Source organism: Muscardinus avellanarius (genome assembly GCF_963383645.1).
Source record: "Muscardinus avellanarius genome assembly, chromosome: 1".
Lineage (NCBI taxonomy): Eukaryota > Metazoa > Chordata > Mammalia > Rodentia > Gliridae > Muscardinus > Muscardinus avellanarius.
The window spans coordinates 57,179,081-57,194,758 of NC_137786.1; the positions used below are offsets into that span (position 1 = coordinate 57,179,081).

The 15,678-nt window shown below is 40.6% G+C and overlaps 1 protein-coding gene across 2 annotated transcripts in view; it reads left to right on the top strand.

Moving 5' to 3' along the window:
- Positions 1-15,678, top strand: part of PIK3R1 (phosphoinositide-3-kinase regulatory subunit 1) — a gene marked incomplete at both ends in the record, with an annotated part of 71,213 nt that overhangs the window by 34,218 nt on the left and 21,317 nt on the right. The window contains 2 exons of one of the 2 annotated variants that reach the window (XM_080694868.1): positions 11,880-11,972; positions 12,430-12,553. In XM_080694868.1, the coding sequence (XP_080550994.1) occupies positions 11,880-11,972; positions 12,430-12,553 (217 nt within the window). The remainder of the gene's footprint in view (positions 1-11,879; positions 11,973-12,429; positions 12,554-15,678) is intronic. The other variant, XM_080694869.1, reaches the window with a different exon arrangement.

Genomic DNA, 15,678 nt, shown 5'->3' on the forward strand with positions numbered 1-15,678 from the left:
TACCTCAGATATCACATCTGTATTTATTAGCTTATTTCTGAAAAAATCCTTTATGGAACATGGACAGATGTAATCAATATATATTTAGCTTAAGTTCTTATCTGTAGTTCTTTCTGTTTATTGCAGTTGAGAAAAGTAAATTGGTTGAGCACAAATAACTCTCCATAGTGTAATACTATTTATAACCCTGAATTTTTTTGAGAATTTAATCATATGTGTGGTCCAGCTTCTGCTCAAATTGACCCATTTAGAATTCTTAAAAATCATAACGAGAATAAGTCCATTAATTTCTTAGTTGAGAGGTGAATCTCTTTTACCTAATGATCATGTTGTACTGCGACATATGGGAGTTTATTAGCCCACCAAAATTAATCACTTCTGTTTATAAGGTAGTGAAAGTATATTGTTTCATTTTTTAAAAAAACTATGATTCTTCACATAGGTATTAAGGAGAAAGTCATGTTTATTTTATTTTCAAAATTGTTATATGTAGAGACAGCTTAAACATCTATCAGTACTTTTTAAATACTTTGTTAATAAAAAAATTGAGTAAACACTATCTTACTGTCTTATGTATTTCTTGTACATTAGCTGGCAGGAAATTTTCTGTTCAATATTTTCAGGCCCCTTGTCTTTCTGGCCTTGGTTTTCTTTCTCTTCCCAATTCTATTCCCATTTTCCCTCTTCTCTCCCCTCTGATCCTGGTCACTTTTCACATACTTATTAAGCATACTTGACTAAGATTTTATTTGGGGATACTTGGAAATATAAACTGAAAGATATATTATAGTTGGTTGTAGTGGTGTACCTACATAATCCTAGTACTTGGGAGGCCGAGACAGGAGGAGCACAGGTTCAAGACCAGCCTCAGCAACTTAGAACTGTTTCAAAATAAAAAATAGAAATAGGGCTAGGGGTATAGCTCAGAGGTAGAATGCCCCTAAGTTCCACCCTCAGTAACCCCTCTACATATAGATTATAAAAAATTAATTTCCTGGGCCCTTTCCCCACCTGATGATTAACCAGAAGAGTCCACCTAACCTCGCAGAAAGTGATAAGATGTCCAGTTATTTTTACATGAATAAGAACCATTACATCCTTGGGGGAAAATGTGCTTAGTTTAGCCTTATGAGAAAATATTTAATAAATTCTACCCTGAAAATATTTAGGCTGGTTGAGTGGGCTGGCCAGAGTCCAAACCCAATATGGCTGAGGTGATGGCGAGAAGCTCGTCCGTCAGCCCAATTCAGGTTGAACAAATGTGCTGCTGGTCCCTGGGGTCATAGGTGTCACTGAGTGCTTTTCCATTGGTATCCTGTAGAGATTTCTCAACTCTGCTCTTGATGGTGCGGTGACCCCAGGATGTCAGCTGAGGAGGCCAACCCCTTCACGGAATGGGTAAGGCCAGCTCAGAAGTCATCCATCCGGTCCTCACAATCCCAGCTTTACTGTTTACTGCTGACATGACTTTAGGTGAATCGCTTAACTTTTCTTGATCTCAGTTTCTTCATCTGCACAACAGGGACACTTACACATCACTTGGTCCTGCAGATTAAATGAGATAAAGCCCTGAGCAAAGTTTCTGAGGGGGAGTGGCCAACGCACGGGAATCCTCAGCGATGCCTGGTTTCCTCTTGGTCTCTACCTTCTCCCCAAACCACACTCCAAATGTGAAGAGTCTAGTCCTTGGCCGTAGTGCACTTTGGGCCTTGGGCAAGTTGTGGCTCACGCCATCTCTTCCCGCATAGCAGGCAGTACCCAGACACAGAGCAGCATAGCTGTCTGCTGTTCATCTGTCCCCGCTGTTGGCTAATTAGGTAGGATGTCAGACCTGACGGTGCGTCAGCCGTGCCCTCCACTTGGCGTCTTCTGCAAACACAAGTTTAATTGTTTGGCCTCTGGGATCCAGTATAAAACCAGCCTGTGATGCCTAGGACATGTAGGCAGAAGCTATCAGTATGAATGTTAATCACTGAGATTCTGTCTTCCACAGTGATGTGGATTTTCCCTCTGTCACTGGTAGGCTGGTCCTCATTCTGTCGACTTAAAATGTGGTCTAAAGATCACCTGGGAGCTTGTAGGAAATGTAGGAATCCACACCCCACCTCAGACCTCCTGAGTCAGTTGTAGTTTATATATACTTTAGTTTTATAAATACACATGTATGGAAGTTTGGGAGGCACAATCCTAAACCACTGTCAGTGGGGATGTTAATACCTATTGAATCTGTGTTTGTGATGACTTTTTCTAGACAAGCTGCATTTGTTTGCTTTCCTGATCTTTGGGTATGGTTTGGTGTACTAGCTCAGGTTACCACAGCAGAACATCATGACTGGGCATGGCAACAGCAGAGCTGTATTTCCTATGGTTCTGAGGCTGGAAGTCCGAGGTAGGGTGGGAGCGTGGCTGGATTCTGGAGAAGGCTCTCTTCATGGCCTGTGTAGATAGTCACTTCCTTGTGGGGTCCTCACATGGGAAGGATGGAGAGCAAGGTCTCTGTTGTCTCTTCTTATAAGGGCACAGATCCCATCACAAGGGCTGTACCACATCTTACCTAAACTCAGTTGCTTCCCAAAGGTTTTGTCTCCAAATACCACTCTCTGTGGTAGGGCCACAACATATAAATTTGGGAGGGACACAGTTCAGTCCAATTCACTGATTTCTGTACTTGAAATACTTAGAAAAGATGGATTGCTAGATATTTATCAGATTTCTGGCAGTTAATTGTAGAATCTAGTAGGCAAAGGATATATGGGCATTCACTGAATAACTTTTCAATGTTTTAAAACATCAAAGAACCCCCTCCCCACTCCCCTGCTCTCTCTTTTCATTGTCAGAATGGAATCTGGTGGTCTGTTGTGCCTCTGATTTTCATCCTGACTGTCTTTAAATTGCCTGCTCTGTTTAGCTGGATCAGTCTGTTTGGCAGTTCCTCTGTCTCCTCAGTCAGCCAATGCCTGCTGGCTGCACTGCTAGGGAGGTTCTAGCCTGGACCCAACACCTGCTTTGGGCTCCAGCTTCAGCAGCTACATCTTCCTCAGCCCTTCTCCTTAATTACACCTTCTCCTAGCCAGGAAATCCTTCAATTATTTGTGGCATTAGAGCTCTCCAGTTACATTTTAACATTCTGTTTATTATGTTTAAGCATTTCTAACATTATATATTATGACTTTGACTCAAATATTGATTACCAAGTGCACATGGTAGAGAAGTGAGTATTTCTACCTCCAGCTAGAGACGTGAGATTCTCCTGGGAGGCCCCTATCTCCGTCATCCTCCAGGATTCCCATGACTCCACTGTTTCTAGTGCTGCTGATCTGCATGTCAAAATACTTCGTAGCGAAGGACAATATTGATTTTCTTATTTGGAGAAGGGAGAATAAAAACTGATAGCAAATAGCTTAACACATCAGAATATATGGTGGCACCGGGTGTGGTGGCGCACGCTTGTAATCCCAGTATTTGGGAGGCTGAGACAGGAATATCACAGTTCACAGACAGCCTCAGCTACTTAGTGAGGCCCTTTGCAACAACTCAGTAAGACCCTGTTTCAAAATAAAGAATACAAAAAATAGGGCTGGGGGTGTAGCTCGAAGTTAGAATGTCCCTGGGTTCCATCCCAAGTACCACAAACAACCAACCAACCACGAATATATGGTGGCTATTCCCTTAGATTATGGGATCAAGCAGCAGGTATATCTGTGTTGCATAAAATCCTATTGTAATTACCCTTTAAATTAGGGAGTGTTGGTGGGAATTTGGGGAAGTACATCATAGGTTTCTTGACTGGGACTTCTGTGTCCTGACAGACTGAGGATAGACCCATGTTGAACTCATGGAGACACGACTTAGGAGCTTGGTGACATCAGTCAAATGGCTTACTTTCTCTTAGCTTTAGTCTCCTTGCCTTTAAATCAAGGCTAATAAAGGCTATACATTTTTGAAGTGCTGTAAAAAATAAAAAACATGCTTGTAAAATAGTGTGGAGCTGTGCTTCTAGTTGGTGTTTGGTAATAGCCATTCATTAATTCCCTCAACAAACTGCAGGTGCCCGCTGTGTGACTTTTCCTTCCCTTTCTTCTTAAGGCATCTGGGTGATGCTTCATGTGAAATCTTCCTGAGCCAGCGCACCAAAAGACCAACTTCTCTTATGAATCATTGGCCTCTGAAATCCCTCAGACTCGACTATGAGTTATTTTCTCAATGGGGAGAAGAAGGGGAGTCCCCTTCCTCCCCATGCATCTGCTGTCCAGCAGTTTACTTTGCTGTACACCACAAGTTGTCATCTTTAAACCAGACTCCAATTTAGGTGATAAGAATCCCAGTTAATTAGGCTGCCTGTCAAAGATTAACATAATCTTGCATTTCAGCGATCTATTCACTCCAGGGCTGTAGCAGAGGCCATCAGAAGCAAGGCTGTAATGTCTGCTTAGGCCTAACAAGAAGAGCCTTGCCTGCTGTTTGTTTCTGATGCCAGTCTGTTGTCTGGAAATAAAACTAAGTGGGCAGAGAGTCTCACATCCCTGCCATTTGTTTTAAGCTGTAGAGCAGACGAGATAAGCGGGAGAAGATAGCCTTGGAGATATTAAAGACTAATTAGTTTAGGGTAGCTGAAAAGATTTGCAGGCTTCTAGTTTCAATCTGTTGGCAACCCTTTTAATTCCCTCCTACTAGTTATCTCTCATAATGATGCAGTTGTGGCTGAAGACTGATTTTCACATCTATTCTTGTGACTCGTTTTCAGCTGCCCATACTTTTTTCTCTCTTCTCCTCCTCTTCCAAAAATGTCCTCATTTCGGTCAAATTTAATATAATTTATTACACAATCATACCAACTTCATTCTTTCCTTCACATTCAGAAAACAAGTCTAATAACTCAGATAGATTATTATTGGTATTACTTCCCTTATTGAGAAAAAGTGTGATATAACTGAAGATAATATGATTTTGGGGTTGGCTTGTGGAAGAATATTGAGTATTATTTAGAGAGCAAAAGACAAAATATTAATGTCTACTTTATTAAATATGCTCCTAGCTTGCTATTTTTAAAAAAAGGATTGAGAAGACTCTCACTGTCTTAATTATAATGTTTCTAGTCTTGAAATTTGCTATTGTGAGTGTTTTAAAACTTTGTTAACAATAAAGAAGATTACATGAAGAATTCTAACAATAATGATTGTGCTTTCTACACACTGGGCACTATACCTGCCATTGTAACTAGTCACTTAATCTCATTTTCTCATATAATTCCCATTTTGCAGATGAAAAAAAATCAGGGTCCAAGCTAATTAGCTTACCCAAGATTATACTCAGTGGGGGGTAAAACTAGGATGAAAATCCAGACCTCTTTGGCTTTAATCCTGTGCTTTTAATAACTTCTGAATAGCGATTAAATATGTGTGTACCAAAAATGAGGACTCTAGAGTTCTTTTTTTTGGGGGGGGGGGTTAGCATCATCTTAGCCAGAGAGCATAAGCCAATGTTTGTTGTAGTGTTGCCCATAGAATTTAAGAGGTTTAAAGTTCAGAGCATTACCTTTTACAGGTAGAAAGTATGTGTGTTTATGAGGTTTATTTAGGAAAAGAATGGCATTTGCTTGATTTCCATCCCCAGAATGTACACTGTTCATTTGAAGTCATGAAGGAGATTGTTTCAGACATAGTATTTTGATTTCGGTGGCAGTTAGTAGACAGACTACCACCTTGTCTTAATACGGATGCATATTTGCATATATCTTTTCTTTTTGGTGTATTTTGGGTTGCACTTTTAAAGGGAAGTAGCAGCTTTCACACACTTCCAAGCTGCTTCCCTTGCTAATGAAATACTTGGCTTGGGCAGTCTCTGGAGTCTCGGCGTTTCAGCTTAAACTTTCCATTTGGCCCTGCCAGGCACTAACTTAAAAATGTCTTTTTTTATGGAGAACGCCTCCAAAAGGTGCAGCTGTGTGCTGGTTTCATCTTGCACTTTGTAGCAGTGTTGGCACCGCTTAGTGCAAAGAATGCCACCATCTCCCACGCTGCGGTGCCCAAGGACTGTCGAGGCCTGTCCATGTCAGTGGTTTGGGAAGGGCTTAAGTTTGAAGGCTCTCTTCTGTTCCATGTGATTGGCTGTCACCGGGCAAAGGGGAGAAAATAGAATAAGTGGAAAATGCAGCTTCTGATGTGTCATCAAAAGTTCTGCAGCCTAAGACACCTGGATCATCAGGGTGCTTGTCCATGTTGAAGACTGACAGATTCCTCTGTATTTTGGACATAATATGTGTCTTGGATTCATTGCCTTTAGATCTGTCAGCTCTTCTTTGTTTCTTTGTCCTTACACAATACTGATTTCTTTTGATGACAAGTGATTCAGCTAATTGAAAAATAGGAGGTTGGATTGTAGTAGAGAAATCTACAAATCCTCCCAGGTTTTTTTTTGTTTTGTTTTGTTTTTATTTTTTTTGTTTGTTTGTTTTGCAGTACTGGGAATGGAATCCAGTGGCATTCTACCTCTGAGATACACACCCCCAGCCCTATTATTTTTTATATTCTTTATTTTGAAACAGGGTCTCACTGAGTTCCAAAGAGCCTCACTAAGTAGTAGCTGAGGTTGTCCTCAAACCACAGTCCTCGTGTGCCACCACGCCCGGCTTCCCTACAAGATTCTTTCTTTTTTTTTATGGTACTGGAGGTGAAACTCAGGGGCTTTTCTACCTCCGGGCTATACTCCCTGACCTATTTTATATTTTGTTTGGAAACAGGATCTCACTAAGTTGCTGAGAGCCTCACTAAGTAGCTGAGGCTGGCTTTGAACCTGTGTGCGATCCTCCTGTCTCAGCCTCCCAAGTGCGGGGATTACAAGCATGTGTCACCACACCTGGCTTTTCTCTCCCAGATTCTTAAGAGTGGACTTGCTTCTCCACACTTAGTGTAGCTTCAAAAGTAGGATGCATTCCTTGTCAAGTATAAAAATCTTGCTGAAAGATGAAGTCTAATGAGAATTTATATGTAAATTTTAGAAGGAGCATGCTCTTTTTAATTTGTGTTTTGATTACTGGCTCCACTCTATATTGTATATTTAAATTTTTTTAATCCCATTATGTTTTGGTTTATCAAATTGTATGATGTGATGCTTTATCATGGACCTGTCAAAGAACAACTTACCAAGTTAGATCATTTCTAGCAATTGTTATAGCCTGTTGGAATCTCTTAAAATGAAATTAATAAAAATATTGACACTGTGTATTTAATGGAATTAAAGGAGCATTGGTTTTAAGATTGTTGTAAAATTTTAACTTTGTTTTAGAAATACTTTTTAAAATTTTATTGGTAATTAATCCTGTTGTCTAAAATAGATGATAGGAACTTGAAAACTTCTTGGGTAGGGCTTCCATATTCCCTATGTCTAAATATTTCAAAGAGGAAGCAGACTGAATCACAGGTGCTGTGTGAAAGAATAGGAAATCTTATAAACCTTACCTTTTAAAACTCATTTTAAAATCTTGATAAACTATGATTCATATCTGTTATCAGTAAAGCTTTTATCAATATTTAAAAATTCAGTTGGAAATTCACTCAATCCATTACAAAAGGAGTGCTTATTCTTCCAACTTTATGTGTGTGGTTTCTTTTTCTTTTAAAAATAATTTGACATGTATTTTGAGAAAAGTCCTAGTGTGCTCACAGTTACCTGGTAGCCATTACAACAGTGCTTTTCAAGACTTTACCTAACCACCAGTATGAGTAAAACAAATGATGTTTGGTGGCACAGGATAACTGCAGGTAAATGAAAATGTTTTTGCCAAAGAAATGGGAAGGACAAAGGAAAGTAAGAAGCTTTTGCTTTTTAAATTTTTTTTAGCTCAAGTGAAGAAAGAGAGGGGGGGGGACCCTTTGTGTAGGTAGCATTTGCCAACCCAGCAGTATAACAACTGTTGAGTGCATATTTCAATCACAATTAGATGAAATCTTTAATTATCATTTAATTTAACTTTCATATTTGCCTGCAGAAATGATCAAGTTGATAAGATTCTGGAAGGAGATAAACTTTTTATTAAGCAATTCCATTTTCAGTGCCAGCATTGAAGTTTTATGGGAAAAAAAGGCCTGTATTATTTATGAGAGAACAGAAAGAGGAATGGGCATGTTAGTTGCATGTGTGTTGTGTGGGTACGTGTGTTTATGTGTTTACCATTTCATCTTGTGTTTTTGAGCCTGGGGTGTGTGTGCTAAGAACTATTGGTTTGAGAGGGTAAGTGAATCCTGATTGACCACATTTCTCTATACCATTTCTCTCTCTCTTTTTATTTCCCTTCTGTTACATATGCTGATAGGATAATGTTCATTTTGTTCAGTCTAGATTTTTTTTGTGGGAGAGTTTTTGTAAACAAATCCACTTGGGCCAGGGGATATGGTTTATAGTGTATCAGTTGAAAAGAAATGGGGTATTCTTTCACATTACAGTGTTTCTTTTTATTTTACAATGCTTTTAATTAAAGAGACCATGAAACTTTAAAGACATTTCTATTTTGAGTGCTTTCCAGAAACATTCACGTTTTAGCATTTATGAACCTTGGAGATGTCATTGCTGGGTTTTTGCAAAGGAATCATCCACATGGATTTTCTTATTAAATTAGCAAGTCCTAAAACTTATTACTCCAAACAGCTTACTCACCCCATTCCTGGACATACTGATTCCAGGCGTGTAATATGGGAATCACATTCCTAGCAGGTTCTTCAGGTTACATTGAGGCTTAGGTAGATGGAGGAAGCACAGGAGAGCTGAAGTTCCCAGTGGCTCTGTGCATGGTGACTATATGGAAGGTTAATGGCATATCTATTCTGCCTTCATAAAGTCTAAAAGGTGTTAAAGTGGTGTTGCAGTAGGGCAAAGGCCCCCAGGAAATCAAATGCTGAACTTTTTAGGGCCTCACATTTAAACATTGATTAATTCTCTATTAGGATGCCCTGTCTTGGAGATGACTTCATATCAGGGTCTTCTTAGCACAAAGTGGCCCAGGAATCTTTCATCTGCCATTGATGAAATTGGCCCTTCCTCATGCTCTTAGGCTGTGCTCCCCAATATTGTGGTCTCACAAGTTACATAGAATTATTTCAGTCTAAATAAAATAAAAAGCCAATTCCCGAATTTTGCAGTGGCTTTGTTCCAAGTCTTCAATGTTCTCTGTGGCTAGTAGCTGCATTTTTATTTAAAAATTTTTATTTTATTTTATTTTATTTTATTTTATTTTATTTTGTTTTTTGGAGGGTACTAGGGATTGAACTCAGGGGCATTCTACCTCCAAGCTATACCCCCGGCCCTATTTTTTATTTTTGAAACAGGGTCTCACTGAGTTGCAAGGGGCCTAAGTAGTAGCTGAGGCTGTCTTCAAACCACAATCCTCCTGTCCCAACCTCCCTAATGCTGGGATTACAAGTGTGCACCACCACACCCAGCTTAGTAGCTACCTTTTTGAAGAGCATAGTTATAGAAATATTTTCTCATTACAGAAACATTTTATTGGACAGAGCTGCCGTAGGAGGAAAACTCCATAGTTTAGCTTTCTCCTTTTGTCCTGGGGAGTTGCAATGGCAGATAGAATTAGATGGCAAAGTCACAAGTGTCCATCTATCACAGGGCATATTGTGATCTGCAAAGACCTTAGGCCCTAGGGTTTAGGGTTTGCAACATGACTTAAGTGATACTTAGTTCTCCTAGTTCAAAATTTAGAGACACTGCTTTTATATTTCGAATCTCTTTATTGTCTTACTGTCTCAGTATTTGAAATATAGACTTAATTAGAAATCTGCTTAATGTGATAGGTGGCTTATAGTAAAGAATTATACCACTAAAATATCACCAAAACAAAATTGCTATTATTTAGTCTTCCTTAGATTATATGAACTATGCAAATGCATAGTGCAAGTGATGGATTTTAAGTGTCTGAAGTTATTTATAGATGACTAATAAGCAGGTTGCACATATATTTTCATAAAGACTGTCATTTAGCTCTCCTTTGCAGTTTGAGAAATTTGAGGTGAATATATTTAGCTCCCTCTTCTGGCATATTTTGAGGAAAATATTTTTACTTAAAATTAAACATTTTTTTCAGAATACAGTTATCAATGTAATATGAAAAGAAGTTGTTTGTGAATGTTATCCTATTTGATTTTTTGTATCATTACAATTGGTAAAACATGCAAAGAATGCATGGAAAAAGTTTTTTGCATCGCATTTCTTTAAACTACTAACTGCCCAAAATATTATGTAAGCAAATAAAGGCTTTGACAGCAACTGCACAGGGTCTTAATTTGATGTCAGGATGTCAGGTGGGCGGTGATCACTATGTTGCCTTATGGTTACCCCTGGCATTTGTGGGGCTTAGGAAAAGAATATAAAAGGAGGTCCAAGTACTCTGAGTCTAAATATTTTAGTGTAACATCATGTAACAAACTACCCCCCCCCAAAAAAAAAAACTATTAAAAAAAGCTATTTAAGGCCGGTGCTGGGGCCTCCGAGGCCGGGATCGGAGCCTGCCGAGGGGTTAGGCTAGTGCCGAGGCCAGCGGCCAACATCGGAGCCTGCCGTGAGGCAAGGCCGCGACTGAGGCTTCCGAGGCCGGGATCGGAGCCTGCCTTGAGGCTAGGACGGTGCTGGGGCCACCGAGGCCAGGATCGGAGCCAGCTGAGGGGTTAGGCCGGTGTCGGGGCCAGTGAGACCAGAATCGGGGCCTCCCATGAGGCAAGGCCGCTGCTTGAGCCAGTGAAGTCTGGATCAGTCCACCGGGTAGCCAGGCCACTACTGGGGCCGTCAAGAGTGGGATCAGTACTTGCAATGCAGTATGCACAGAGAAATATTGCAGAAAATTAAAACCAGATGCTTCCCCTAATCAGCAATAACTAGGAGGAAAGGGGCAATAGGAAGAGGTTGAGCTATAGAAAGGGCCCTATAGTGAAGCAATTAAGGTGACCAATCAGAGGGTATGGAATAGGGGAGGATGGAGCCTCTTTAAAACACAGGAGGTACATAAACAAATGTATCAAAGTTAATCACCAAACAAGCATGGGATGGAGGGAGGGGGAGGGAATGGGATGGAGATTGGATGAAGGCTAATTGGATGATGTGTGCTTATATAGCCTCTCAAGTCTTGTATTCCAATGTGATATATGATTACAATGCACTAATAAAAATAAATTAAAAATAAATTAAAAAAACAAATGCTAAAAAAAAATAAAAAATCTTTCTATTTTTTCTACCTGGACAGTGATTGTTTCCTAATACACAGGCTGTTTAAATTTTGTTTATCTTGAACCACTTGGGATGCTGCCCCTGAGCAGGGTGATGCAGAGAAAGCTTCAGCCTGGCTTCTCCCTGCACAGCCAGACCCCAGCCCAGCCCCTCCTGCCCAGGCTCAGCCCACCTCTGGACTCAAGGTGCCCTGGACAGGGAGCTGTGCTCCAGGGAGGATGAGGTTAGGAGAAGCCATTTGGCCGAGAAGTGAGGTTCTGGTGAGAGACTCAGTATGCCCTAGAAAAGAAGAAACTGGCACTTCCCCTTGCCTCGAAAGTATGCAGCCTGGTGTGGGGGCCCTCTTGTTGCTCTTACTTGTACTTAGATTTATTTTATATTTAAATATACTTAATATATTGTTATGTCTGTGGTCCTACGGATGGAACCCAGGGGCATTCTACCTCCAAGCTACACTCCCAGTCCTATTTTTTATTCTTTATTTTGAAATAGGTTCTCACTAGGCTGAGAGCCTGTGATCCTCCTGTCTCAGTCTCCCAAGTACTGGGATTACAAGCACGCGCCACCACACCTGGCCTAAATAGTCTTCATTGTCGTCTAATGCATATGACTACCCCCAAATTAAATGTAATGGTGGGATTGTTCGTTTGCAGCTTCCACCCTTCCAGATCTGGCAGAGCAGTTTGCCCCTCCTGATGTTGCCCCACCTCTGCTTATAAAGCTTGTGGAAGCCATCGAAAAGAAAGGTAAGCAGACCGCTAGAGGAATTCGTTCATCCGGTAGACCCCGATTTCATGACTGTTACAGTTTATATGTATCTCTGAGGCCTTCATTAAATAAATTTGTCATCATCTGTAATATGTAGATACTGTGCTAGGCCTGCCAGCTATTTGGGTCTCCGTACAAAGGAAATTATTTTGGTTTCTGATTTCTAACTGTAGATTAACATGTAGTTACTGTATGGAAACTATTAAATTCTCCATAATTTAATAAATATGATGAACTTGCTTCCTAGTGGCCAGCTGGTTTTTGCCAAAATTATTAACATGCCTGATAAGATTAATAGTAGGAGCTGACATCCAAGAATATTTGGTACACATCTAGAATAGATACTGGATGGAAACTGGAATGTCTCTCTGGCAGCCTGCTCACAGGTTCTCCAGAGAGATGTGTTTGGCATACATGGTCTGTTTTATTTCCTAGGTCTGGAATGTTCGACTCTATACAGAACACAGAGCTCCAGCAACCCTGCAGAATTACGACAGCTTCTTGATTGTGGTGAGTGTCACGAAGCTCCAAATACAAATGGGTCTCACCTTCCAGTGTTGTGCACACGCACACACGCGTACACACGCTCGCGCGCGCACACACACACAAACACACTGGATTTAATTCAGGCTGCATTCTAAATTTGAAGGTAACTCAGAAATCACGCACAGTTCTCTGCCCTCTTCTCTTAACAAGCAAGCCATCATGAAACTTTGATGTTGGTGTCCCGAGGTGAGGTGGAGGTAGGAGCACTCCTGATCCTTGTCATAGCCTGGAACCCCTGCGTTCTGCAGGAATTGCAGAAAAAGGAAGCAGTCTCTTAGGGCTCCTCTGGCTCTACCATCTTTCCTTGACCCTGCTGGTGGCCACATGAAATACATCTGGATCAGCTAAACAGAGGATGCCTCTTCTGACATCGTTTTCTCCTCCATTCCCTTTGTCTTCCTTTCCATCTGGCCTGCTTGTTCCTTTCTTTTTTGCTTGCTTTTTCATGTCATATACACATCAAGTAACAGTCTAATATTTATTGTTTTGTTCAGGTCATGTGCTGGGAAACCAGCTCTCTGAAAAGAAAAAGCCCTTGTTTTTAGCCTTTGCCTGTTTCTGTGATGTAAATGTCCCCACTGTGGTTGTTTCAGGCTGACCAGTGTGATGCCACTGACTGTGGAGTCGGAAGAACTGAGAGCAGTTGCTCTGTGAGCCAGTACAGGGCAGGACCGCCACACCACGCGTGAAGCGATACTAATGATTTCAGCCAAGCAGTAGCTTTAGATCTGCTTTCCTCTCCTTTGCCAAAGAGAAAAAAACTGTACAATTCAATTTGTTTCCCATTTTTCCTGCAAGTCACCTTCTCATACCAACACCTAGAATTCTCACATCATTCATTCCCCTGTAGTGCTTTTTGCTTTTTTTTTTTTTTTTAAAGAAAAATCATTTTCAACCTTATGTTATTTTTACTGACTTTGGGTTTTCAAACCAAAAAGAGTGAAACCCAGTCCTGGAAAAAGTTCCTTCAGAAGTGTAATTGTGCGGGACCTGAGAAGTTAAAGTATTACAGCAGCTTCAGAGTGAGGCAACATAGAAAAATTTCTAAAAAAGATGTTTCTTGGAGAAAAGAATGAGGCTAGATCTTTTATTAGTAAATATTCTCATTTGCAATATGCCCAAATGTTTGAAACCTAAATATTTTTCAACTTCATTTCCTTTTGTCCATGGAAATCAGCCTTCTACACACAAAGAGCACAGACTCTTTGTTGCTGTGGAATCTTCTATTTCCCACAGAGCAGGTTATTACAAGTCGACTGGCAGAAAATTCAAGGTGAAAAAGGCTTGTTTTTCTGTATTGCTAACAGTGTTGCCAGGGTATTGAGGAAACACCAAATCTTGTCAGCCAGTTGAAATAGAGATACATGTTCTGGTCAAAAAAATGGACAAACTGAACATGCTAAAAGTCACAGGAAGTGCTTAGATATCAGAAACCATTGAAATGGAAGTTATTTGAGAAGTAGTGGTTAGGTTTTACATGTGGCCAATACAAAATGACACAGGTTAGCTAAAAAAACAATTTACACCACCCTGGGATGGTGTGAACAACTGAGAGGTTGGGTCAGCTGTATACCTTGACAGGCAGGCCCCTTTCCTTCTTGAGGAGGTCAGGATGCACATCTAGGAAATGGGTTTCACTTGGATTCTGGGCAATGAAAATGAGTTTTTGTTTTTTTTACCCCCACCAAAGCAGACATTGTCCAGATTTGGGAGTGGATTTGCCAAAACTGCTTCTAGCCTGAAGATTGTTCAGTATATAAGTGTATAGTAAGATCTTAAAAGGAAGCTCACTTACACCTGAAACAAAAAGTATATCATGGCTTTAAATCAATTTTGTGAATTGTCTGAAAAAGACAGATGTGAGGGACAGCAGCCTACGATTATTAATAACTATGAAATTATTTTCTTTCTTCCATACATTCACTTGTTGATGTGAGTAGTCGCTACTTTAACTCCCCAAAAAGGATGCTGACCCTAACATTTTACAATGACTGAGTGGAAAAGCTGTGGATTTTTGTTGTGGTGGTGGTGGTGGGTTTTTTTTCCTTCCACTATATTGCCATAATATGAATTCTTTCTTTCTTGTCTCACTGGAATTTTAATGGTGTGAATTTCCTCCTGACATATTTTGTTTTTTCTTACCCATAGGTAAGAAATGGGGCTCTCACAGCTTCAGCACTGTTGGTACGTTAGACTGGGTAATTCTTTGTTAGAGTAGAGGATTGTCAGGGATGTTGTAGAATATTTACCTACACTCCTGGCCTCCACCCAGTAGGTCCCAGTAGCATCCTTCCTGAGTTGTGATGATCAAGGATGTCTCCAGACATTGCCAGATGGCCCCCCACTCCACCCCCACTTGCAAAGGTAACCAGTGACCTAGAGAGAAGTCATTGGGGAGTTGGCACCTTCCAGTGGGAGGGAAGAGTGAAGAGTGGGAGGGCTCACTGGTTACCTATCATGTTGGAAATTGGGGTGGAAGAGAAGGTCAACCTCCTTAGCTCAGACTACACATTATGTAGCTCTTCAAAAGTTACCATATGCCAGCTATGTACAGCATTGGAAGAGCCTGTTAGGATGATTTCAGTACAGATAAAGAATAATATGGAGTAGAATTCACAGATTCCAAGGAACTCTAGAAGGTAGAACATACAAAAATAAAATGTGCTATATCATCGATTCTGGTGGAGTTTGACATATGGCAAGTTATCCAAAGACCTATGTGGGGAAATTTCAAACACTAAAAAGGCTGTTTGGAATATACCTCGTGTGTTATAGAGAAGGACGTTGGTGAGTTAATATCAGTCTAAGGGTTTTGTAGCTCAACCCACAAACACTCAACACCTCCTACGTGCTGGACATCGAGGGTACAGGAGGAGCCACCGCCCCTGCTCTTGAGGGACCTCAGTCTGGTGGGAAGACACAAAATCCCACATAATTACCAAATCATGGTCAAGTCTTGATAGAGGATTAGCTCCTCAGCACTGCAAGAGCACAGGGGAGACACTGCCTGACAGAGGGACATGTGAATATTAAGCATCTCAGTGTTTATCCACCCTTGGTAACTGGTTTTGCACATTCTTCAGGATGAGCAACTTCAGTGATATTAATTTGCTGAGCAAAGAGACATTAAATGAAGCA